At 41.0% G+C, this 24,266-nt stretch overlaps 1 protein-coding gene across 6 annotated transcripts in view; it reads left to right on the forward strand.

The window, feature by feature from the left end:
- ZNF507 (zinc finger protein 507) overlaps positions 1-24,266 on the forward strand; it is a 50,843-nt gene that overhangs the window by 19,652 nt on the left and 6,925 nt on the right. For 2 of the 6 annotated variants that reach the window (XM_048870866.2, XM_048870867.2), the window contains 2 exons: positions 6,142-6,256; positions 19,073-19,177. In XM_048870866.2, coding sequence (XP_048726823.1) covers positions 6,142-6,256; positions 19,073-19,177 — 220 coding nt within the window. The other 4 variants (XM_075118401.1, XM_075118400.1, XM_075118404.1 and 1 more) reach the window with 4 other exon arrangements.

Raw genomic sequence — 24,266 nt, forward strand, 5'->3', positions numbered from 1 at the left:
AAGCAGTGTCTTTAACCAGTTGAGATATTTTTGTGTGTGTGCACAGGGATAGCTCAGATCACTTCTTTTTTAAAATATCTATTGCCGTGGATGTAGTCCTTTATGGACTAATGTCCTTTGAGTTTTAGGAAATATTTTTAGAAAATTGCATAGTGGATGTGGAAAAGATTTTTTTTTAACTGACTTTCAAATAAGCATACTCACATGGACATGCTCTTGAATGTCATACTTCAAAATTATTTTATTGTATCTCTATTATGGAAGCATTAATCATAATATCACTTACATATAGTAGGTAAAAATATTTCCCAGTTTACATGAGGGGGAATAAATAAACAAAGCATCTGTTTCCTCTACCACTCTTTGTTGGTCTTTTTAAATCTAGTTTGTAAGCTCTTTGGAGCAGGAACGGTCTCCTGCAATATGTGTATATATAGCACTTAGCACAATGGGACCCAGATCTCAATTCGGGCCTCTAGGTGTGTTGTAATACGTATAACAACAAAGTGGCTAAGGGCCCAGTTCTGTCACCCTTACTCATGTTTTGTAAGGACAACAGTAATCCCACTGAAATCAGTGGAACCATTCATGGAGTAAGGAAGGTATTGCTTAATGTGAGCAAGTATGGGCTGTTAGTAATTTGCCCAGAGCCATGTGGTAAGTGTCAGAATAGAAGTTAGAAATATAGTTCCTGGCTCCCAGTCCCATAGTTATGCTACTAGACCATCCTGGCTCTTATTTACTGGCTCTGACATTAAATATACAAGTCAGAAAAATCAGTTATTTACCTCACCAGCACTAAATAAATTTACCTGTTAGCTTCCTTTTTGTCCTTCTGGAAGCCACCTGGGATTTATATATATATATAATTCCAGGAGATTGAGCTTCAGTGTTTTGTTACTTTCTTCAGGCCCAAGTTCAAGAAAATGCTAGATGAGTTTTGTAGGGGTTTTGTTTTGGTTCGCTGGTTTTTGATGGGGCATGGGTATGCAGGAAGAGCTCCTTAGTAGAAGAAAAAGCGCTCTTCAAGCACACCTGTTATTCTTCAAAAGAAATAACATGAGCATTTTTATAGAGGTGATGGAAAATAAGTGTTGCTGGTTTTGCTTTGGTATAAATGTTTGCACAGCTGTGATTATCACCATTGTCAATGCTTGCAATTGTTTAACCCAAGATTTTTAGAAGTGACTAATGATTTTGGGTGTGTCAGTTTTTGGATGCCCAACTTGAAACACGTGAAATGGGTCTGATTTTCAGAAGGTGCTAAGCAGCTCCTCTAGAAAATCTGGCCCCATTTAAGGTGTTTCTGTTAAAGACCCAAAAATTGAAAGAACCAAAACTGCTAGTCATCTTTGAAAATCTTGCTCTTTAAAAAAAAATTTTTTTTTGCAATTCTTGCAAATTAAGGACTTGATCTTGTAATTCCTCTGCTAGGGGAACTCCTATTCAAGAAGCTAGGCCTGACCTAAATTTACTTTAAACATTTTAATAATTTTTACTCATTTTTACCTTATGTAAAATGTTACGGTCATTCATTTTAGACGGATATTTACCCGAAATTAAAGTTGGTAATAGGATTTGAGTGAAAATGTTTCTCCTTTTAAACTTTCATTAAACTATATTTTGGAAAGCTTAAATTATTTTAAAAACAATTTACAATCAAATTATGGCACCACCACAGTCCAGATGCCATCGTGTCAAACAGATATCATCCCTACAAAGCTACCCAAAATAAAGAAATTTATGGCATAGCATCTGTTTATATGAGAGATTCTGAACTGGAACAATTTCATTTTTTGTTTATGAAATAGTCAGTCCAAACATCTCTTTATTCATCGTGTTATACAGTAAACTTAAAGAAAGCATTATAACACTGGATATTATTGGATTGTAAATGCCTAATAATGGACTATAGTAATAAACTGTATTATAGGAGCACCTGTTCTTGCTGCTAGAATAAGGATTGTCATTTCCCACATACACAGTGCACAAATCTCTTCCAAAAAAACCCACAAAATCATGTGGGGAGGAAAATAATTCCAAACTGGCAATTTAACTACAGCCCGGAACATATGATGGATCATAACTTAACTGCATTTTGTTAAAGAATAAATCTGAACTAGTGACTAGTATAAGAAATTGCTCCCAAGTGGGTGCTGACTGGTGGTTAGCCACGTCTAACTATGCAATAGAGGATTCGTTTGCAGTATCCTTTTATCTTGTTAGCTACTGTTTCTTTAAAGCCATCTAACTAATAAATACCTAATTCCTTACTAGAAAATAAATTCAGAGCCAAATTAATTCCCACTAATGGAACCTAGCCTTTCTACACTTTGTGGTAGAAAGTTCACTGAAGCGGGAGAGCAATAGCAGAAGCCATTCACAGTTTCTGCTCTGCTGGGGGGTCTGGACCTTATTGGTGTCTTGTGCTAGACCGAAAGCATGTTAATCTCCAGAATACACAGATATGTATCCACCTGTATGAACGATATAGCGGTTAATACAAACTTAATAAGGCTGCCATGCTAACATCATGGAAGGTTTTTTTGTACAGTAATAAAATGAATGAATTGTGGGGAAAGTTCTGATGTACCTTGCTTTCATCAATTTTAAGGCTGAATCAAAGAATGTAGGCCCAGTATCATTCCATGTCACTTTATCTTGTAGAGATTTCAGAACACTGAGCAATTTTCCACCATGTGTTCCAGTTCATGGGTGGAGCAGAGTTAAGCATGTAGGATCATTTTTTGTTAAATGTGCATATATACAGTTATCTAATTTTTATGTCCATTAAGTATATGTATTGTTGGCAGAATAAATTCTTGGTAGCATCAGTCTAGAGGTCCAGTCATTGCCATTGATTTTGCATGTTGAAGCTCTACTATTAATCACTTTCGGAGTGGTTTTCACTTGGAGGATAAATCAGCTGTCTGCAAACCTCAAATTAATGTAAAGTATTTTTAAAAAATACTTTCACATCACTTATTTGTCCAACTATGAAACAAACTGAAATAAAATGTAGAGGAAGTGGGTTTTGCATGTCTAATTATAATAGGCTGTTCACTCAAATATTTGCTCTAAAGAATCAAGAAGAACAAGTTTGTATATTTGCATATCATGACATTAAATTTAAAGTAAGACTTTCTTTAATTACATTTGGAAAATCATGGCTTTGCTACTTTATCTCTTTAAAAATGTTGCTTCCAGGTTAGCATTCTTTTCGGATCCCCTTTTTTAAATTGTTAGCTGCATTTATATCTGTCTATCACCTTTTACCTGAGATCTGGAATACTATTAATGCAGAACCCTCAGCAGATGTTTAAACCCCTGTTTTGTCAATTGCTACTATCTGGAATAGAGCTAGTTGTAACGGTATCAGAGTTACAAATTAAAAGAATGTCTCAAAATTCTTTTTAGTAACCTCAGCACTTTTTGTGTAGTCTGTCAAATTTCAGTTTTGGCAATGATTATAATCAAATGTTGATCGGCACTAGGATCTTGGGAGATTTTAAATCTTAGAGTTTAATTCAGACTTACTTTATTCTTCTCTGATATTTTTTGTTATTGTGTGTCTGTTCTTTACCAGTTTTATCTTTCCGATTCCTGACCTCTCCTTTAGGTCAAGGCATTTGGGCTGGGCTTTAGTTCTGGCAAATTACAGAAGCAGTTCAGTTTTGTCCACGTGCTTTCTCTTGTACAGAAGGTCTGGAACACTGTTAACGTAGAACACTCAGCAGAAGTTTAAACCCCTGTGTATGTCAGATTCTGCAATCTGGCAGCACAACTAGAACAGCAGTTTAGGACTCCCATCTTATCCACTGCAGTCCTGGCTTTTAAAGCTGATTGTTTTTCTCCTTAAGACAGCAGATTAAATGGGGTGATGTCCCTTCTGTGGGGAAAAGATATGCTCTAGGAATTATTTTGGGGAAGTTGTATGGTCCTGTGTTATATAGTTCAGTCTACATGATCACAAATGATCCCCTGTGGCCTTAGAATCTATAAATCGGACTCTGTCACTCCCTCTTTCTAGGAAGGAACTCCTATCCCAGGACTAATCCCTATATTACATTTCAGAATACCTGAGCCTGACAGCCTGGCTATTGATTGGCAAATCTTAAACAAGACAGAATACTCCTAGCCTCACACTGGCCTTTTATGCACTTAGCATTCATGAGGACAAAATTCTCCTGTTAAAATAGAAAGATCAAATGTAGGAAACCAGACCTTACAGTTTTTCTGGATTTCTTCCCTGAGTCTAAGACTTCCCATTATTGTTTAAAGCTGAAACACACGATGCAATGTCAAACACAGGCTCATGTAGTGTCTTGTAGGTCGCCTGGTGGTGTCAATGTTCCTTATGGCAACGTGTATCCAAACCAACGGGTAAACCTTTCTTCCCTATCTGGACTCTGCTAACAATATTACAAGCCCTCATGACCCATCCATTCTACCTGATGGAATCTAACTCCCCTGTTTGTGTATGTGTGTGGGTAGGTGGTGAGGAGGAAGGCAGAGTTCTGTTTCCTGTTCACAGTCATGTCAGCAAGAAGAGTTTTTGGAATCTCTGTTCTTACAAAATTTGGAACTTGTGTCTTCAGCAAAGGACATAGTTGTCCTTGAACCCCAGAATCATTCATTTCCAGGTCAAGTTTCCTTCATACTTCATGGGAAATCATCCTTTCTTGATTTGCCCAGTTCAACACCCAAGTATAGCATGTAGTAGATAATGAGAAATGCTGTTAAAATATATCTGAGTAAAAATGACCATTTCAGGAAAATGTCTAGATTTCTCTCCTTTCCTCTTAAATGCCTGTGCCTGAAATCTTTCTCATCTGGGTGTAGCGAGTGTGGTATGACTGACGCTTATTCAACTGAAAAAAAACCAGTCCAGAAGGGATGAGAGCCTGCTCAACACAGGTTCTGAGGCAGAAAGAGCATCATCCACTATGGTGTAAATCTGCATTGCTACCACATGATCTGCCACATCAGTATATGTTTATAAAGGTCTAGAAGGTTGACCTTTGTTCCTCTGTGGAAGCATCCTTCAGCAGGAAGGTGCTCCAAGTGATGGTCCCAAAATTGGTTATTATTTTTAGGGAAAGGGGACATTCTCCCTTCTGTCCGAGCTATTTCTCCCTCCTACTAACTTTTCCTTTCTGCTTGCCATGTCACAAGTCTCAGATAGGAGAAACATCAGGATCCAGAATGGAAAACTTGTTACCTGATTACTTTGGTTCAGGGATTCCTCTCTACCCCACTCTGTCCCACTTGAAAAGTTTTCCAGTAATCTACACCCTGGTCATTTCAAGGCCCATGTATGTATCTAACACAGTTAGGTATTATTAAATGTAATCTACTAATACGAACTTGGTATGAGGATGGAAGGGTTGTAACCAAGCTCCAGAACCCTGTTGATGAATCTGAACTATCTTCCAGTATTTGCAAGAAGAAACGCACAGCTTAAATGTCTTACATTGGCTGAGATGTCAGCCCCAGAAAGGAAATATTTAGGTACTTCAGACTGAAAAAAGTTAATATTTTCCTCTACTTACACTCATTTTTTAGTTCTTACAAAAATCTAGATTATCTCCTTAATGGTTTATATAATACCTTAAATCTGAACATCCCAAACTCTTTTAAGATGATGATGGGGTATGAGTGGGAGATAAAATGGCTCTCCTAGCCAAATCTTTTTCAGGAAGCCTTTGATTTTGTTTGTTCTGTTGTTAATTGTTTCTTTTTCTTAGTGCCTACCTTTTCCTTGGACTTGATTCTGCAGTGCAGTGAAAATGCTGAGCCTAGCAGTTTCTATAGCATCACTTTATAATACTACTAACCTGAGATTATGACCTGACTGCAGGAATCAGAGAAGGGGAGAGGCTGGATTGTGAGGGAGAATGTACTTCCTAAAATATTAATAGCTCTAATAAACAGCAGGGAGTATGCAGAAGAGACTGGTAAACTAAATTTACATTTATTATGTATAGATGTCCATTTCTAGTTTGTTTCAGTGTTGAAGTATCACTTCAAAATGTTGATAATTCATGTTTCATAATTTTATTCAGTCCTGAAACTATTGTCCTAGAACTTCCTATAGTAGAACAAATATATTTCTAAAACAGTGAAATGTATTATGTACAGGGAATAAGCCTTCAGTCCAGAAACTCTATAGATGCGATGTGTGTGACTACGCAAGCACAACATATGTTGGGGTACGAAATCACAGACGGATTCATAACTCTGATAAGCCATACAGGTGAGTGTCTTAATTGTTGTTCACTATCGCTGGGCTTTTGAACAGCTTAACTTAAAAGTTTAAATTGCTCATGTGTTTATTTTAAAAGTGGCAAAGAGTCCTGTGGCACCTTACAGACTAACAGACGGATTGGAGCATAAGCTTTCATGGGTGAATACCCACTTCTTCTCTACAAGGTCCCACAGGACTCTTTGCCGCTTTTACAGATCCAGACTAACACGGCTACCCCTCTGGTGTTTATTTTAATGACAGTTTGTTTTTAAGGGTATCATTGTAGAAAGCATTTAAAATCAGTTTAAAAGTTTTACTAAGAGGCAAATTAAACTAATCCATTCAAAAATGGAGGGAGCTGCTGGCTCACTCAAACTATATAGTTAGGATCCAATAAGCTTCTTGTGATGGTGCTACAGTATGTATCTTCAGTTGTACATATCTGCCGTTTTTTCTGAATTTGAAACAATGAAATGTGACAATTTGGAGGGGGAAATAATGAAAATGTTACCATATTTTACATTAGATAATTCATTAATGTCTTCAGTTGAAGTGTGGCCGATTTCTGGATTTCCTGTACAGTTGAGTTCATTTTGGATTCACTCCACTGCAGAGCGTTATGCCCAGTCATATTTAAAACTTCAAAAGCTTTGTTTTAAACTGGTAAGACACAAATAACAAGGTTCAAATACCTCAGTGGAGTGGGGAGAGGGCAACCATGATTATGGCTACGTTTTAGTCCTGGGTATTTTTAGTAGAAGTCACAGACTAGGTCACAGGCAGTAAACAAAAATTCACGGCCCAGGACCCCCACTGGTGCTGGGGGGAGGGTTGGCGGGGCTGGCGGGCTCCCTACCTGGTTCCGCAGTTCCTGCCCTGCAGCAGCAGGGTTTGGGTATGGGAGGGGGCAGGGGGTTTGGGCACAGGGTGGGGTGAGCCGGGCTCTGGGCGGTGCTTACCTGGGGGGCTCCCCAGAAATATAGATATCCCCCTCGCTCAGGTGCAAGGCAGAGGCGTGGCCGCCTCCGCCTGCAAGCACCACCCCTGCAGCTCCTATTGGCAGTGGTTCCCGGACAATGGGAGCTGGGAAGCCAGTGCTCTGGGCGGAGGCAGCACACAGAGCTGCCTGGCCACACCTCCACCTAGCAGCTGAGCGAGGGGGATGTCGCCACTTCTGGGGAGACCCCCAGGTAAGCGCAGCCCAGAGCCCACCTCACCCTGTCCCGTGCCCCAACCCCTGCCCCCTCCCACACCCAAACTCTGCTGCTGCTGGCTATGTGGGGGAAGGTGGCCCGAGACTACCCCAGCAGCAGCCGGTGTGTCTGACGCAGGGGCAGCCTGAGCTGCCCCTGAGCCCGATGCACCGGCCTCTGCAGAAGTCACGGAAAGTCATGGAAATCCATGATTTCCGTGACAAACCCACAGCCTTAACCATGATGTATTAAGCCCTGCATGATATTGCAAAATTCTGCCCTTTACTTTGCCCCTACACCACTCAGTTTTCCCATAGGTTTTCAATAGGTTCACTGTTACCAATCTTAGATAAAAGACATTTTAATAATTTCCTCATAGGTCTATATAGAAGCTTCAATAATTTGTGTTAGTAGTCTGTATTACTCTGGGGGGGGTGGTTTTTTTAATAATAGTTCCTTTTCTATTGCAGTTTTCCATTGATTGTTGTATAGATTCAAACAAATGTAATTCATACTCACTCAGTGTGGCACTGTATCCCTCTCTAGTGGCTGGACAGCAGAGGTTAGAGTCCTTACCAGGCTTTGAGCCAGTACAGCTTGGTCTTTTAGTTCATGCAGTGGAAGCTCTGAGTTTTAGATATCCAGGTCTCAGGTTCAAATCTCACTGCTGATGACTCAGCCAGCTGTGTTGTGTTACACAGAAATAAACCATAATTTGTTTGTGACAGTGCTTCAGTACTGGTGTTCTAGAATGTTTTTCCAAAAGTATACTTACAGGCAGCTGGAAGATGTTTTATCACAAGCCAAATGTGGGATGTCATAATGTCTTCACAAAGATCTGGTAAAACTTGGAGATTTGCTTTAGAATCAAAGACTTATAAGAAGAGCCTTTTTATTGGGGGGTGGTGGAGGTCCCTCCTTTAGATTCACAAGAGTTCTTCATTCAAACTTGACAGTGCTGTGGAAAGCCAGGGTTCCAGCAGGAAAGAAAGGAACAAACCAGAAAAGATCAGCTACAATCAGTGATGGCTGGTTCTTGAAATAAGTAGTGAGGTGGTAGGTACCAGAAATCCTCCTTTCCTGTCCCCACTCCAGCTTCCTACCCTCCCCATGCAAGTTGGCCAGATTGTCAATGCGAAAAAAACGAGGACAGCATTACAGCGTCTGACCTGGATGGCTTTGGTGAAAAGGTAGGGAAGTTCCCAGTGAAGTGGGTAGAAAAATGGACTCTCATTGCTCTCCCCAACCTCCATCTAATAGAATGAAAAACTGAAACCCTTTACAATAAAAGATTGTGTAAGAGAGAAAAATATGTATTCCATTAAGACCTTGTCTAGATTACAACTTACTTCGGTATACTTTACGTCACGCAGAGAGGTGAATGATCCATATCCCTGAGCGACGTAAGTTATACCGACCAAAGCACCGGTATAGACAGTGCTATGTCAGCGGGAGAGCTTCGCCTGCCAACGTAGCTACCTCCTTTCATGGGAGGGGGAGTAATTAAGCCAATGGGAGAGCTCTCTCCCGTCAGTTTAGAGCGTCTCCACTACAAGTGCTATGGTAGCACAGCCTTAACAGTGCAGCTGCACCAGTGTAAGTGCTGTAGTGTACATGTAGCCTAAGACTTCACTGTGTTAGCCCAGTCCTAACCTCTTCGCCCTCCAGTCTAGCTCTTATCCTTCTGTCTACATAGCTGCTTTCCCCATTATCCACACGCACACCTTTATTCATATCAACTCTCGTCTAGATTCTCTCTGTCCTCACCCATTCAGTTCTGTCAACCCAGCCTACTTACCTTTCAGCTCAGAGCTCTGTTTATAGGTTTTTGGCTTCCTTCAGCTTAACCCTTTCCCTTACCCACTCCCCAGCCAGTATCTATAAATAAATAAAACACACGTACGCACAAACTCTCATGTCAGACTACTCCAGAATGACTTCCCCACCTTTCTGCTAACACCCCCAACCAGGATCAGGAACACTTCCTGTCCATCCTTTAGCTCAATCTCTTCACTTCCTAACAACCTCTGTGCACCTAAGAGTCATCCTCTCTCTCATTTGAGAACACTCTCTCCCCGGACTTAGAAACCCACTTCCTTCCTCCATCAGACCCAGAAAAACACTTCCTAAGACCATTAAATCTCCTCCCCACTCTTCCTTACCACCCTCACAGTGTTCCCCAGCTCAGCTTCCCACCCTTTCCTGCTCCAGAATCCCCCCCCCCCCCCCCGCATTATTGCTTGGCCTGAAGGAGGAAGAGCAGAGAATTCCATATCCCATGTCTGTCTGAATTAATCCCATAGAGGCCTGTATTATTGCTCGCTGAAACCCATAGTTAGGATACTTTGTAGCAGGTTTTATGGCAACCTGTAATATACAGCCATATTATAGCTACTAGTGTTTTATCATTTGGATACTATTAGTGGAGCTTAGCTCCACCAGCTTCTAATAATCAGCCACACATGGCTAATATTATTCATATTTCGTCTGATAACCTTTGAATTTTACTTTGACACCACAATATGAAACTTTCAAATAACACAGAGATTGGACTAATCTGAAGTCAGATAGACCAGGGGTTCTCAAACCTTTCCACAGCATGGATCACACTATGGTAGATAATGGACACCTGCCCAGCCATTCACAATCCCATAATATTCCTATGACTGCTACCATGATTGCTTACATGGAAATGTCATATTAAAGTGGGGTTTTTAATTGTCTTTAAAGCAATCTAGAAACAAGAAGAACCAGCGCAATGAGATCAGTCAGCTCTCATCAGATCCTACCAAATGCTCTCTGAACCACAGTTTGAGATCCTCTGTGCTAGACTGAGAACAGACCATCTCGCATCATCCTGTGAGGAGGGCTGGAGGGAGGGTTTTAAAAAGTGAATAATTATTTATGGAGTGGCCTACATGGTAAACATAATTATACACCTACAACTAGATAATCAAATGTTGTGTCCCTAAAAATTGCTGTTTAGCCTCCAATTTTCTTCCTGTTTACCCATAAGTATTTTGTTATTCCAGGGCGTCAGTTCTATGCACATCATTGCAAGATTCTTCAGCGCCTCTTAAAAGTGAGAGACGATTGGGCAAAGCTATATATGAGCGTTAGCCAAAAGGAGATTTATTTAAACTAGCCATTGAATTTGGAATATCTAGACTCTCTAGAATGATGAACATAAACCTGAGCAGTTTAAGCCTCTGCTCTTAAGCCTCAAATGATGAGTTAATAAACTGTGTGTCGTGAAGTTTGCTCTGTGGAAATCTTGAAGATCAGAAACTGAAAACCTTAAAACCTGAAATCCTGTGTGCTCATGTTAAAGATTCCATGGCAATTTTCACTTGTCCAAAATGTCTTCCATCCATTGTTCTGCCATGTGTTTTGTACTGCTGCCAACTCAAGAGTTGGCTGCACTTTGATGTACGTGTACTCTTGTACTTTGAGATGAAGGGTGCAACAGAAATCTGTGTGTGTGTGTGTTCCAAAATAACTTCTATGGATAACTGTCACCCTGGTTAGGAAACAATAGAGGAGTAAAATTCACAACAATAAAATTGAAGGAAACAGGGAATTTCTTGTTACTTGACACTGGTGACATGGGCAGGGTGGATTGATTTAAATCAGCCTCAATTTAAATCATGGATCTTAATGGCTTTTTCATTTGTATTTCATTTATTTTCTAAAAAAGGTGCATGTTTATTGGTTGATATAACCATACATGTAGATTTACAACTAAATAGCATCTTTACAGTAAATTTGGTACATCTTTTTGCTACCAAGGACAGTACGCTATAACTGTGTTCATTTATTTAAGCAATTATATAGCTTAATATTTTCAGATTCTTATTTATTGTACATTTTTAGTATGTTAGAAAATGGTGAATGAAATTCTTATTTACTATAGAATCGACTTTTTGCTCATGATTAGTGTCAAGTTGCTTTAGGATGGTAATTAGAATGTAAACACAAAACAACAAAATTTATTTTTATTAAATGAAACAATCAGATATTTTGGATACATAAATTTCTTATCAAAATGTATTTCACATTTACAACTAAATGATTTGCTAAAGGAACAGAGGGATTAACTGTAGTCAGTGAATTAAACTGATTATTTCATAGATTCATAGATTCATAGATATTTAGGCCAGAAGGGACCATTATGATCATCTAGTCTGACCTCCTGCACAATGCAGGCCACAGAATTTCACCCACCACTCCTAAAAAAGACCTCACACCTATATCTGTGCTATTGAAGTCCTCAAATTGTAGTTTGAAGACCTCAAGGAGCAGAGAATCCTCCAGCAAGTGACCCATGCCCCATGCTACAGAGGAAGGCGAAAAACCTCCAGGGCCTTCCAATCTGCCCTGGAGGAAAATTCCTTCCCGACCCCAAATATGGCGATCAGCTAAACCCTGAGCATATGGGCAAGATTCATCAGCCAGATACTACAGAAAATTCTTTCCCGGGTAACTTGGATCTTACCCCATTTCATGTCAGCCTGGGAACATTTTCAAATATGTCTACATTGAAAGTGACTTGAACTTAAGTTTCTGTTCGCCTAAGTCTCTTGAAGATGAGACAACAGCCTCCTAAGTTACTTAGGCTGTTTTCATACTGTTAAAACTACTCGATCTCATCCTCTCCCTCCTTGTTTTTTTTTATTGACTTGAAGAGAGGGACAAGTTTTCCTTCTTTTTCAACTCCCAGTCCATTTTGCAGCTTTGAATGAATTAGTCCAAATAAGAAAATATTTGTTGCCTGCAGAAGGAGCTACTGCAGTGAAAAGCTGGTTTAGTACTTCACCAAACTCTGATTCCAGGTGCTTAAAATAGTGACTCCCAACAGTTCAGTGATGTCTGTCTTTAAATCATCATCAACAAACATGTACTGTGTGAATAGTTCACCTCTGTCTCTGACATTTATTTTGTTTGGCACGATTGATGGGTGATTACAAGATACTTTTGTCATAGCAGCAGTATCTTCTTGAGCAATTATGCATCTACCTTGGTACTTTGAGTTGAGAATATTGTAGAGAAAATTAAATGGAGTAAGTGCTTCAGCCATCTGCTTCTTTACTGCCTGCAATTTAACTTTGTTGTTGGGTATTTCTTTCTTTAATGTCTCTTGAAGTTCTTTCCAAATTCCATCAGCAGCAGTTTGTCCAAGGCTACGGAAATAGGTTTCAGTGTATTCAGCATATCTTCTATATTTCTCTTTAGTCCAATTTCAGCTATGTTGTCTGTGATAGTTCCATCTGTTTTTGTCATGATTTTTCTTCACAAATTGACATCAGGAAAGGCCAGATCTTAATAAATAGTTCAAAACAGTCAACCACTGAATTTCAGTTTATGTATTGGCAAAGAATTAGCTTGGATCCTACTGCTCTTTTCAGTAAACCTGAAGCAAAGGGGTTGTTATGGAAGTGTTTTGCAATTTCAACATTTTCCTTTATTCCTGGAGTTGTATTTAAGTCTTTGGCTAAAAGATGCATCATATAAGCACTGTGCCCATACGTTATAAGTTTCAGTTCTCTTCATTATCATCTTCTAAATTTCTTCTCATCTGTGCTACATTTGCAGCATTGTGACAAAGCTATGCACTCGACACTTGAATTTTTGTTCACAGTTCGTTGTTATAACTTTCACTACTCCTACTTTTAAGTATTCTAATGTATGGGCATTTCCTGATATAGCAGTTGTTCCTGTAAGACAGACGAACACCATCATCTGTTGTCACACAAGAACATATTCCTAGATAATTGTGTATGTTGCTTCACCCATCTAGACTCATACTAACGAATTTCCTGTCAATGTTTTTTACACATTGTTCAATTTCCTTCTCAGACACTGCATCCAGCAATGTTTGATCCAGTAGGTGAAATATAGCCTCATCATAATGGGTGAACCATGTCAATGAAATGTTTGTTCTGAACAAGATGAAAACGAGAACTTGTTGCAGAAATGAACCAACCAATCTTTTCATCTGTGGAGTCTTGCTGGAATTTGTTGGTCCTGATTATGAACTCATTTGTGGTTTTACTGGACGACAAACTTTTGATTTGTTTTGGGGGTTTTGTATAAGTAATTTACTGGCTGTTGTATGTTTAGTTGAAGCACTGCTGGTGGTAACAGCAGATGAATCTGAAGTTGTAGACTTTACAAATGATGAATCTTAATAACCCCTTATTTCTGAGATGTACCGTGAAACAAAATGATAAAAAGTCATTCATTGAGTGCTACTCAGTGCACTGCTTTAAAACAAATAGATTGTAAATGAAAGATTACTCCTACAGCAGCTGTGTGTACCACTGTTTAAAATGATATAATTTATTATCAGCCGAGTTATGTAGGAATAATAATAAATCATAAGGATTATCTAAATCTATTTAAACCCTTATCTCTAGCAACCTACCAAACAGCTTGGGGGGGAGGGGGGGGAGAGATTTTAAAGGTTAAAATTCGTATGTTCCTAATAAACTTTACTTTTAAAACAGGAAATCTTCACCTAGGATCATACTGAGCAATAAAAAGTAATTTTAGAAGTCCAGCAGTAACAGTAAAAATGTAATAAATAGTCCCACAAACTAACATACCAAATATATTTTGAACATAAACATTTTGAAATTCTTAAGTAATCCGCCCAAAACGCAAATTTGTGACAATCTAAGATATAATTTACTAGCATAGTAAAATATGGTAGGTAGACCATAAGAATGGTGCAAAAATAAGTTTACTAACCAGCTGACCCAGATTATCGATACATGTCCATATCATCTTCAAAGTCACTGTTCTCTGAGAAGTATTTTTCATAATGTTTCATTCTGACTACCAGGCCTTTCACCTCTTTGTTGCACTGTTTACATTTGGCATATTTGTTTTTTACCCAGAGGTACAGGAATTTCTTCGAAAATATTCCCAAATAGGGTCTTTTTTTTTTTTTTTAAATGATGTGCAGCCATGGAAGTTTTTTTTCCAGTTCTCAGGTCTTGAAATCAACAGTAGAGGCTGCACCCTGAAGAATGTTGTCCCTTCTTCTCACAGTGTTCTTGCTTTGACACCAGAGTTGCTTCTTTCTGGTTGCATGCTCTGCGCCTCTTCCCTTAGAGGATCAAGCCTTTAATACAGTAGATGGCCTATTGTGCCATAATTTGCAAAGCTTGACCTCAAAAGTCAGATGTTTTTCCCCTGATTCTTTCTTTTTATATAGAAAAGCAACCTTTGACTCAATGTTTTGATAGCGGCTTATGGATTCAGCATATTTATTATTTTATTTAAATGTTTTAAGAGTTTATAATAAGTTTAGGTCTTAACATATCTTGTATTAAATTCAGATTTCAATATAAACAATTTTTTTAAATTATAATTTAAATTAAAATGAATCATTTAAATTAAAATCTGATTTCTTTTTTTATTTTTTAAACCAATTTTTATCCACCCTGCTTGTGGTTTATGAAGAAGAACCTACTGAAGTCTCCTTTGAGCAGAAACTTGGCCTTGACGTACATTTGTAAGGTGGGGTATGTGAGAAATAGTGATTAGCATTCTGAGGAGACAAGGAAAGCTCCTGGGGAAAGGCAGAATGGATAAATGTATAGGTAAATATTGCAGTCCTCGTGATTAAATCTATTGTTTCATAGGATTCAGCTTTAGCGAGGACAAACTTGTGAGAGCCTCTTTGACCTGCTTGCTTTTGTGAAGGTGAATATTTCTGGAGAAACGTTAATACCAGATATGCAGTGATTTAAGATCTAACTTATTCCCATATACTGATCTAGAGTTTCTGTATACTAAGTGGTATTGTATACACATTGAGTTTATTTTGAATGTGTTCTCACTTTCATTTTAAACCATTTTGTCCAAGTGGTTTTGGGTGTTTGTGTTGTTTCAAGCAGCCTGTTGTCCAAGCAGAGAGAACACAAAATATCCAGGGTCTGTTTTGTCCTGTCAGCATACTGAATCAGTCTTTAAGCTAAGTTAATGGTGGCGAATATAGATTTCTGTTTTTTTTCTTTGGCAGGGTTGTCTGTTAGGGACAAATTAGAAATGGTTGTCTCTGTGACAGGATTCCCCCCAGGGTGCAGCCTGGGACTGTTGGACCGCTTAACTTTGTCCAGCCTGGGCTGTCTCTCACAGTGCCTTGCTAGTGACCAGCAGCAAACCCCTCCAGGTGATGTTATCACTCAGCACAACCGCATGTGGAGCCCCACACCCAGCTAGCTTGCATGAATGCTCCCAGAGCCACTCATGAATCACACAGAGAAAGGCACCAGACCCAAATCCCCCCAGCACTGTACCTCAGGAATATACCGTCTTGCACTGCTCAAGATGGGCAGTACAGATTTATTAATTGGTTCACCACTTCAGCAATGGAAAGTGGTTATACACCAGCCTTTGCAAAACCCGAGATTTGCCACACACTTCATACAAAATCACTGGTAAAGACAAACAGGTAAATGGATGTATTGACTATAAAAAAAGATAGATTTTAAGTGATGGGCAAAAAGTCAGAGTTAGTTACCAAAATAAAATAAAATATAAGCATGCAGTCTAAACTCTCAACCCTATTAGACTGGGCAACATCTAGATTAAGCACTTTCTCACCCCACTGGATAGTGCAGTCCTTAATACACAGATTTGTTCCTTAAACCTTGGCCAATCTCCTCTGTTGGAGTCTTGTCTTCTTCTCAGTGTTTTAGGGTATGTCTTCACTACCAATGTTAAAGCACTGCTGCGGCAGCGCTTTAACGTGGTTGTGGCACTAGCAATGTAAAAAAAAAAAACCCACCCCCACGAGGGGAGTAGCTAGCAGCGCAGGTGCACTGTCTACACTGCCACTTTACAGCACTGAAATTCGCATCGCTCAGAGGGGGTTTTTTCACATCCTGAGCGAGAAAGTTTCAGCGCTGTAAAGTGGCAGGGTAGACAAGGCCTTAGGGCATGTTTACACTTTCCATTTAAAGTGGAAAAAGTCCGTTTTTTGGTCAAAAACCATGGGAGCATCTACACGTGCCAATGACTTTTTGCAGTGAAACTCAGAAGTTTCACTGCAAAAAGAAAACCACCTTCACGAGAGGCACACAGCTCTTACCAAAAGTGATGCTTTTGCAGTGATGTGCAAGTGAAGACACGTTCTTGCTGTTTACACAGCTTTTAGCCTCTGGAGGATATCCCACAGTGCCTAGATGACCACTCTGACCAACAGCTGTGCTGCCAGGTAAACAGACATCCACCCCTACCTCTGTAAAGCCCCAGGAACTTTGAAACTCCCCTTCCTCTTTTCTTGGCAAGTGTTCACTTATTTGGCCAGGTGACAATGCGTCCTCCACAGAACAAACGATCCCCTGCTTGGAGCAATGCTGAGCTATTGGAGCTGATCAGTGTTTGGGGGAGAGGAGGCTGTGCAGGGACCCAGGATGCACCGCGATCACCCCTCCTCTCTCTCTTGCCCCCCCCCCCCCCCCCGGCTTCCCACAAGACCCGTTTTCAAACTGGAGAGAGCTGCACTGTGGGATAGCTGCCCTAGAGTGCTGCTCTCATCAGCGATGGAAGTGCTGCTCATGTAAACACACTCTGATGCCTGAGGAATTAAGTGAGTACACAAACCAGCGCTTTACTTTCACGGGACCGGTGAAACTTAAAATGCAAAAACTCTGCAAGTGTAGACATACCCTTAGTTGCTTGCAGCATAGGTGGGGGCAGGAGAAAAGGCCAAGCCTGGACCCCCTGTGTTCAGTTTTATATCCTCATTCCAAGTCCAGGCATGTCTGGGGGGCATTGCTGAGTCTTCAGGCAAAATTGAGCAATCCCCTTGGTGTGGCCTCATGCAGGTAAGTCATTGCAGCTCCCTTGCTGGACAATGGCTGTTGATGAGTTGTTTCACACCCTGCCCGGGCATTGGTTACTTTCCTTGCTGTTGCTTCTGGGAAGCTAATATCTGGCTGATTTCCCAATTTACAACATGTGTGAGTGACAACCATACAACACAATTCTCATAACTTCACATGCATTAATGATATACATATATGGATAGAGAAATTACTTTCAGTAGATTGTGACCTTTCCCCTCATACCTTGCAAGGCATGCTTTATACGTAATATCACAATTATATACTGATGAGGAATATGGGAGGTTACAGGGTGCTCTCCCAAGGTACAGAATGTCAGTCTCATGGCAAGATTTAAATTGCTTCTGCCTCTTGAGCTTTGAAAGGTGGCCACTCAACGCTCATTACATTATATTTTTTTTAAAGCGCTACGTATCGTATGTAACTCTGAAACCTGCAATTCAAGAGAAGCTACTCAGTCTTTAGAAGTTGGCTAACCACTGTTCCCTTTTTTCTGTTGTATGGTATGTCTAGGTGTTAGTCCTTGTTGTAATATTTTAAGTTACAAAACAAAAATGATGTAATTGGAGTAATTATTTACTTGGTAACTGTCAAACCAGCAACAGTTAGGGCCTGATCCTGAGGTGTGTGTGTAAGTCCCATTGACTTGAATAGGAAATGAGGAGGCAAATCATACCTTATGTTCCTGGCCAGATAAGTACTTTGTAATTGCATAGAAAACATTCTGGATTGTTTACTGGTTGTCTTTGAAATGATCATGCAGGTGACATGACTTTCATGCCTTATGTAGTAATAAATATTCTAATTATAGGTTGTTTTTAAAAAAAAGTTATAAAATAAATAAGTTATCAAACAAGTAAAGAGTGCTGTGTATCTACAATATTTGATCTGCAATATCTTGTTTTTTAAGAAATAGCTAAATTCCTGAAAATTACATACAGATAGTATTTTAGTTGAGTTGAATGGCTTTAGTAAGAGATGCTTTAATCTGCTATCTATAGGAAGGTTGGTCCATTTTTACCTGCAGTATTTTGGTATTTATGTACATTGTGCAGTGGCCATAAATCTAGGTTTGAGGTGTCTAGGATTTTTTTGTTTTCACTGAGGGATATTTTGACTTTTAAATTAAACGTTCAATAACAAAACTAATATGTAAGCAGTGCAGTGTGTCAACTTTTTCCATGGGCACCCAATTGCAGCCCTGTTGATCTCCTCTCCAGTTTCTATTTTTTTAAAAAAGAGATATCTAATGATCTGGAGCTTAAGGTTTCTTAATAAGCAAAAGATAATATGTAAGTGACATGGGAAGGTGTGGATGCCTTAACACAGGGAGTTAGGAGAATTTGTAGGCTTGAAGCACAAGATCATCTCATGAACATGACATACAACACCTGTAAAATGCAAGCTTTTGCCTTGATCTAACATAGCCTGGCACTTACCCTTGGGATAGACATGGTGTATCTGAGCCCCTTTTAGAGTTTGTGAAACTCATTGATTTCAGTGGAGTTTCACAGGATGGAAATCTGGGTGGAATTTGGCCCTCGTGAAAAATGGCTATTACACTGACATTTTTATGCTGAAAATCTACACAGTCTGATACACAGAAATAATAATAATAATAATAAATATCTAGACTTGTGTAAACTATTATTAGTCTTACCCACAGTTTTTCAGAAATATCCTGTTGCTACCTCTTGAAGCTTTAATTTGTGAAATAATATTGGTGGTCAACTATCAAGGTGTTGGGAATCACTCACTTGTTGTTGTTTCTTCAGATGTCGAGTATGTGACTTCGCCACAACAAATATGAATAGTTTGAAATGTCATATGAGGCGCCACCCACAGGAGCACCAGGCAGTGCAGCTAATGGAACAGTACAAGTATGTAACAGTTATGAGTTGGCAAAAGCCGTAGTAGTGTGATTTTGTTACCTTATGAAACAAAGTGGAGTTCAGATTCATTGCTTTCTCTGTAGTCTAAGTAAAAAATAGCGTAGGTAGATAGTCATGAATTACTTTTTCTCCCTGTCTTATTCTGTATTTCCAGTTGATTAACACTTGTACAAAAGCAAAAAGTATTGGAGCTAATTTGGTATTCTTAGTGTCTCCATGTGAGACAGAACCTGGAGTTGCATTGTGTTATCCTAGAAAAGAACATGAGTGTCACTAGTCTTTTATGTTTGTGTATATTTCATAAATAAGTGCCATTAGTAGTCTGCCCCCACATGCTACGTCAGAGGTGGGCAAACTATGGCCCGCAGGACCATCCTGCCCGGCCCCTGAGTTCCACCCGTGCAGCCACGCCGCCATGAGGGCAGTGCTCTGGGTGGCACGGCTGGCTCCGGCCGGGCAGTGTGGCTGCCAGACATGCCGCTCTGCGTGGCATGGTAAGGGGGACAGGGGGTTGGATAAGGGGCAGGGGGTCCCGAGGGGCAGTCAGTAAACAGGGGGTGGTTGGATGGGGTTGGGGGGGGTGTCAGGGAACGGGGAACAGAGGGGGTTGGATAGGTGTGGGAGTCCCGGAGGGCCTGTCAGGGGTGTGGATAGGGGTTGGGGCAGTCAGGGGACAGGGAGCAGGGCGGTTGGATGGGGGTGGGGTCCTGGGCGGGGGCAGTTAGGATCAGGGGGTCTCAGGAGAGGGCAGTCAGGGGACAAGGAGTGGGGGGGGTTGGATGGCTCAGGGGTTCTGAGGGGAGCAGTCGGGGGCGAGAAGTGGGAGGGGGTCAGATGGGGGTGGGGGCCAGGCTGTTTGGGGGGCACAGCCTTCCCTACCTGCCCTCCATACAGTTTTGCAGCCCTGTTGTGGCCCTCGGGGCAAAATGTTTGCCCACCCCTGTGGTACATACTGAGAAACAGTTATGAAAAACGAAATTCTAATACTTCAGCATGGCTACCCAGTGCTAACTTGCAACAAGGAGTTGAAAACCTATGATGAAAGCAAAAATGTAAAGAAACTAAACAAGTCATACTGCAAGACTGGGCAAGCAACCAGGGCCATTGGGATAAATCACATGCATACAAAAGTTGTGGTCTCAAGAGAAAAATCTAAATTCTTCACAACTACAAAATGTAAACTAAACCTCCCCACTATGCTCCTTTCCAAAGTGCTTTCTAGTAGCACTAGATACCATGCATGCTGCAGCCACACACTACACCAGGGGTCTCAAACTCAAATGACCACGAGGGCCACTTGAGGACTAGTACATTGGCCCGAGGGCCCGCATCACTGACACCCCCCACCTGCTGCCCCGGCCCCGCCCCCACTCCACCCTTTCCATGAGGCCCCACCCCTGCCCTGCCTCTTCCCACCACTTCCCTGCCCCCATTCCAACCCCTTCTCTGAAATCCCCACCCCAACTCCGTCTCCCCTCCGCCCCTCGGGGATGCAAGAGGGGTGTGGCGTGTGGCAGGGGGTCAGGGTGCGGTAGGGGTCTCAGGGAGGGGGTTTAGCTGCAGGAGGGGCTTGGGGGGCTATGGGGAGCTGGCGGGCTGCAGAAAATAACCCCGCAGGCCGCGTATTTGAGACCCCTGCTCTACACTCTGTAGGAAAGCATTCTGCAGTCATCTAGGATTACTGAAAACTTCCACACCTCTGGCCTCCATGTCCCTGATGATCCACTTCGTCAAAGGCTGTGAGAAAATTTCCACAGTATGTCAATTTAGGACATTATTTAACAGTAACATTTAATCATTCAGCACAGGTTAAGCCAGTAGGGCGCAAATTAAACTGAATTCTGTATAGGGTTATCCTAGGCACCTGGCTGTGCCTCCCCTAACCAGCCCTCCATCAATTTCCGAAACCCAATGCGGCCCTCAGGCCAAAGAGTTTGCCTGCCACTGGCCTGGAGTCTTCAGAACTAAAGATTAATTTTTAATTAAATATTGTCATGTGATGAAGTCTCCAGGAATACATCTGTATGATGATTTGTTATAGAAATAGGGAAACTGATCTCCACATACTCCACTCCTTGTCCCCTGACTGCCCTCTCCTGAGACCCCCGATCCTAACTGCCCCCGCCCAGGACCCCACCCCCATCCAACCGCCCTGCTCCCTTCCCCTGACTGCCCCAACCCCTATCCACACCCCTGACAGGCCCTCCGGGACTCCCACACCTATCCAACCCCCTCTGTTCCCCGTCCCCTGACACCCCCCCAACCCCATCCAACCACCCCCTGTTTACTGACTGCCCCTCGGGACCCCCTGCCCCTTATCCAACCCCCTGGCCCCCTTACCATGCCACATACATACTAGACACAACTGCAGAATGACCTAGGTTCCATCAGCTATGTCTTACATAGAACCACAAGATGAATGCATACTGCAAAAATTAAGTGCTCTTTATTGTCTTTTGCTAAAAGTGTAATGTAAAAATACATTCTGTAAAACAGCATCCAAGAACAGCAAACTCATTTTACTTCTATTTCTTTCCTCACATTATACTTTATAGATTTCCTATGGGATTATGTTGTGCAATATGCTCATATATTGACCCATGGATGAATAGTACAGACAGTGATCCTGGAAGTTGCTGAGCACCTTCAGCTTTGATTTGAAATGAATGATAGCTGAAGGTACTGAGCCCCTAGTAGCATTAATCCCATAGTGTTATATAATCCTGAAAGCAAAAATGTGATGCTTAGTGACTGAGCTAGGAGTCTGCTTTTTAAACCATAAGTATTTAAAAATAAGTATTGAACTGTCACTTCAGTTAGTTTGTACTATCAAACCTGAATAAGGAAAGGGTTCTGCAGTAAAATAGTATATTAGCATGTAATTAGAGACACAAGGTGGGTGAGGTAATACCTTTTATCGGACAAACTTCTGTTTGGTGAAAGAGAGAAGCTTTCCAGCTACACAGAGCTCGTATTGAGGTCTGGGAAAATACTGTGTCACAGCTAAACACTAGGTGGAACAGGTTTCAGAGTAACAGCTGTGTTAGTCTGTATCCACAAAAAGAAAAGGAGGACTTGTGGCACCTTAGAAACGAACAAATTTATTCGAGCATAAGCTTTTGTGAGCTACAGCTCACTTCATCGGATGCATTCAGTGGAAAATACAGTGGGGAGATTTATATACACAGAGAACATGAAACAATGGGTGTTACCATACACACTGTAAGGAGAGTGATCAGGTAAGGTGAGCTATTACCAGCAGGAGAGTGAGCGGGGGGGGGGGGGGGGGCAGGACCTTTTGTAGTGTAATCAAGGTGGGCCATTTTCAGCAGTTGACAAGAACATCTGGGGAACAGCCGGAGGGGGAGGGAAAGTTTTACTTTGTGTAATGACCCATCCACTCCCAGTCTTTATTCAAGCCTAAATTAATTGTATCCAGTTTGCAAATTAATTCCAATTCAGCAGTATCTCCTTGGAGTCTGGTTTTGAAATTTTTTTGTTGAAGAATATATATGCCATCATGTGCCAGCAATGCGCTCTGCCATGTACATTGGCCAAACTGGACAGTCTCTACGTAAAAGAATAAATGGACACAAATCAGACGTCAAGAATTATAACATGCAAAAACCAGTCGGAGAACACTTCAATCTCTTTGGTCACTCGATTGCAGACCTAAAAGTGGCAATTCTTCAACAAAAAAACTTCAAAACCAGACTCCAAGGAGACACTGCTGAATTGGAATTAATTTGCAAACTGGATACAATTAATTTAGGCTTGAATAAAGATTGGGAGTGGATGGGTCATAGCACAAAGTAAAACTATTTCCCCCTCTACGCCCCCCCCCCCCCCCGGTTGTTCCCCAGATGTTCTCGTCAACTGCTGGAAATGGCCGACCTTGATTATCACTACAAAAGGTTTCAGAGTAACAGCCGTGTTAGTCTGTATTCGCAAAAAGAAAAGGAGTACTTGTGGCACCTTAGAGACTAACCAATTTATTTGAGCATAAGCTTTCGTGAGCTACAGCTCACTTCATTGGATGCATAATGTGGAAAGTATAGAAGATCTTTTTATACACACAAAGCATGAAAAAATGGGTGTTTACCACTACAAAAGGTTTTCTCTCCCCCCACCCCACTCTCCTGCTGGTAATAGCATATCCAAAGTGATCACTCTCCTTACAATGTGTATGATAATCAAGGTGGGCCATTTCCAGCACAAATCCAGGGTTTAACAAGAAGGTCTGAAAGGGGGGGGGGGGGTAGGAAAAAACAAGGGGAAATAGGTTACCTTGCATAATGACTTAGCCACTCCCAGTCTCTATTATCAAGTCATTATGCAAGGTAACCTATTTCCCCTTGTTTTTTCCTACCCCCCCCCTTCAGACGTTCTTGTTAAACCCTGGATTTGTGCTGGAAATGGCCCACCTTGATTATCATACACATTGTAAGGAGAGTGATCACTTTAGATAAGCTATTACCAGCAGGAGAGTGGGGTGGGGGGAGAGAAAACCTTTTGTAGTGGTAAACACCCATTTTTTCATGCTTTGTGTGTATAAAAAGATCTTCTGTACTTTCCACAGTATGCATCCGATGAAATGAGTGAGCTGTAGCTCAGGAAAGCTTATGCTCAAATAAATGTGTTAGTCTCTAAGGTGCCACAAGTACTCCTTTTCTTTTTACTAGGTGGAACAGATTATTTAGCATAAGTAATTAAAACATATATACCGGACTCCTCCTCATTCAAGGTGAAGTGGCCCGTTAACCTTGAATGGTCTCTTACAATATGTGTTTACTTATGCTAAATAATCTGTTCCACCTTGTAGTTTTAGCTGTGACACTCAGTACTTTTTCCAGACCTGAAGAAGAGCTCTGTGTAGCTGGAAAGCTCCTCTCTTTCACCAAACAGAAGTTCTTCTGATAAAAGGTATTACCTCACCCACCCTGTGTCTCTAATATCCTGGTATCAACATGGGTATAACAATGTTGCAGACATATAATTAAAGACTGTTGTAATGCATGTGCATGTGGGGTGGAGTTGTGATTGGGTGGACATCTTTACCTTTTGTTCCTGATTCAAC

This window comes from Caretta caretta, chromosome 12 (assembly GCF_965140235.1).
Source record: "Caretta caretta isolate rCarCar2 chromosome 12, rCarCar1.hap1, whole genome shotgun sequence".
Classification (NCBI taxonomy): Eukaryota; Metazoa; Chordata; order Testudines; family Cheloniidae; genus Caretta; species Caretta caretta.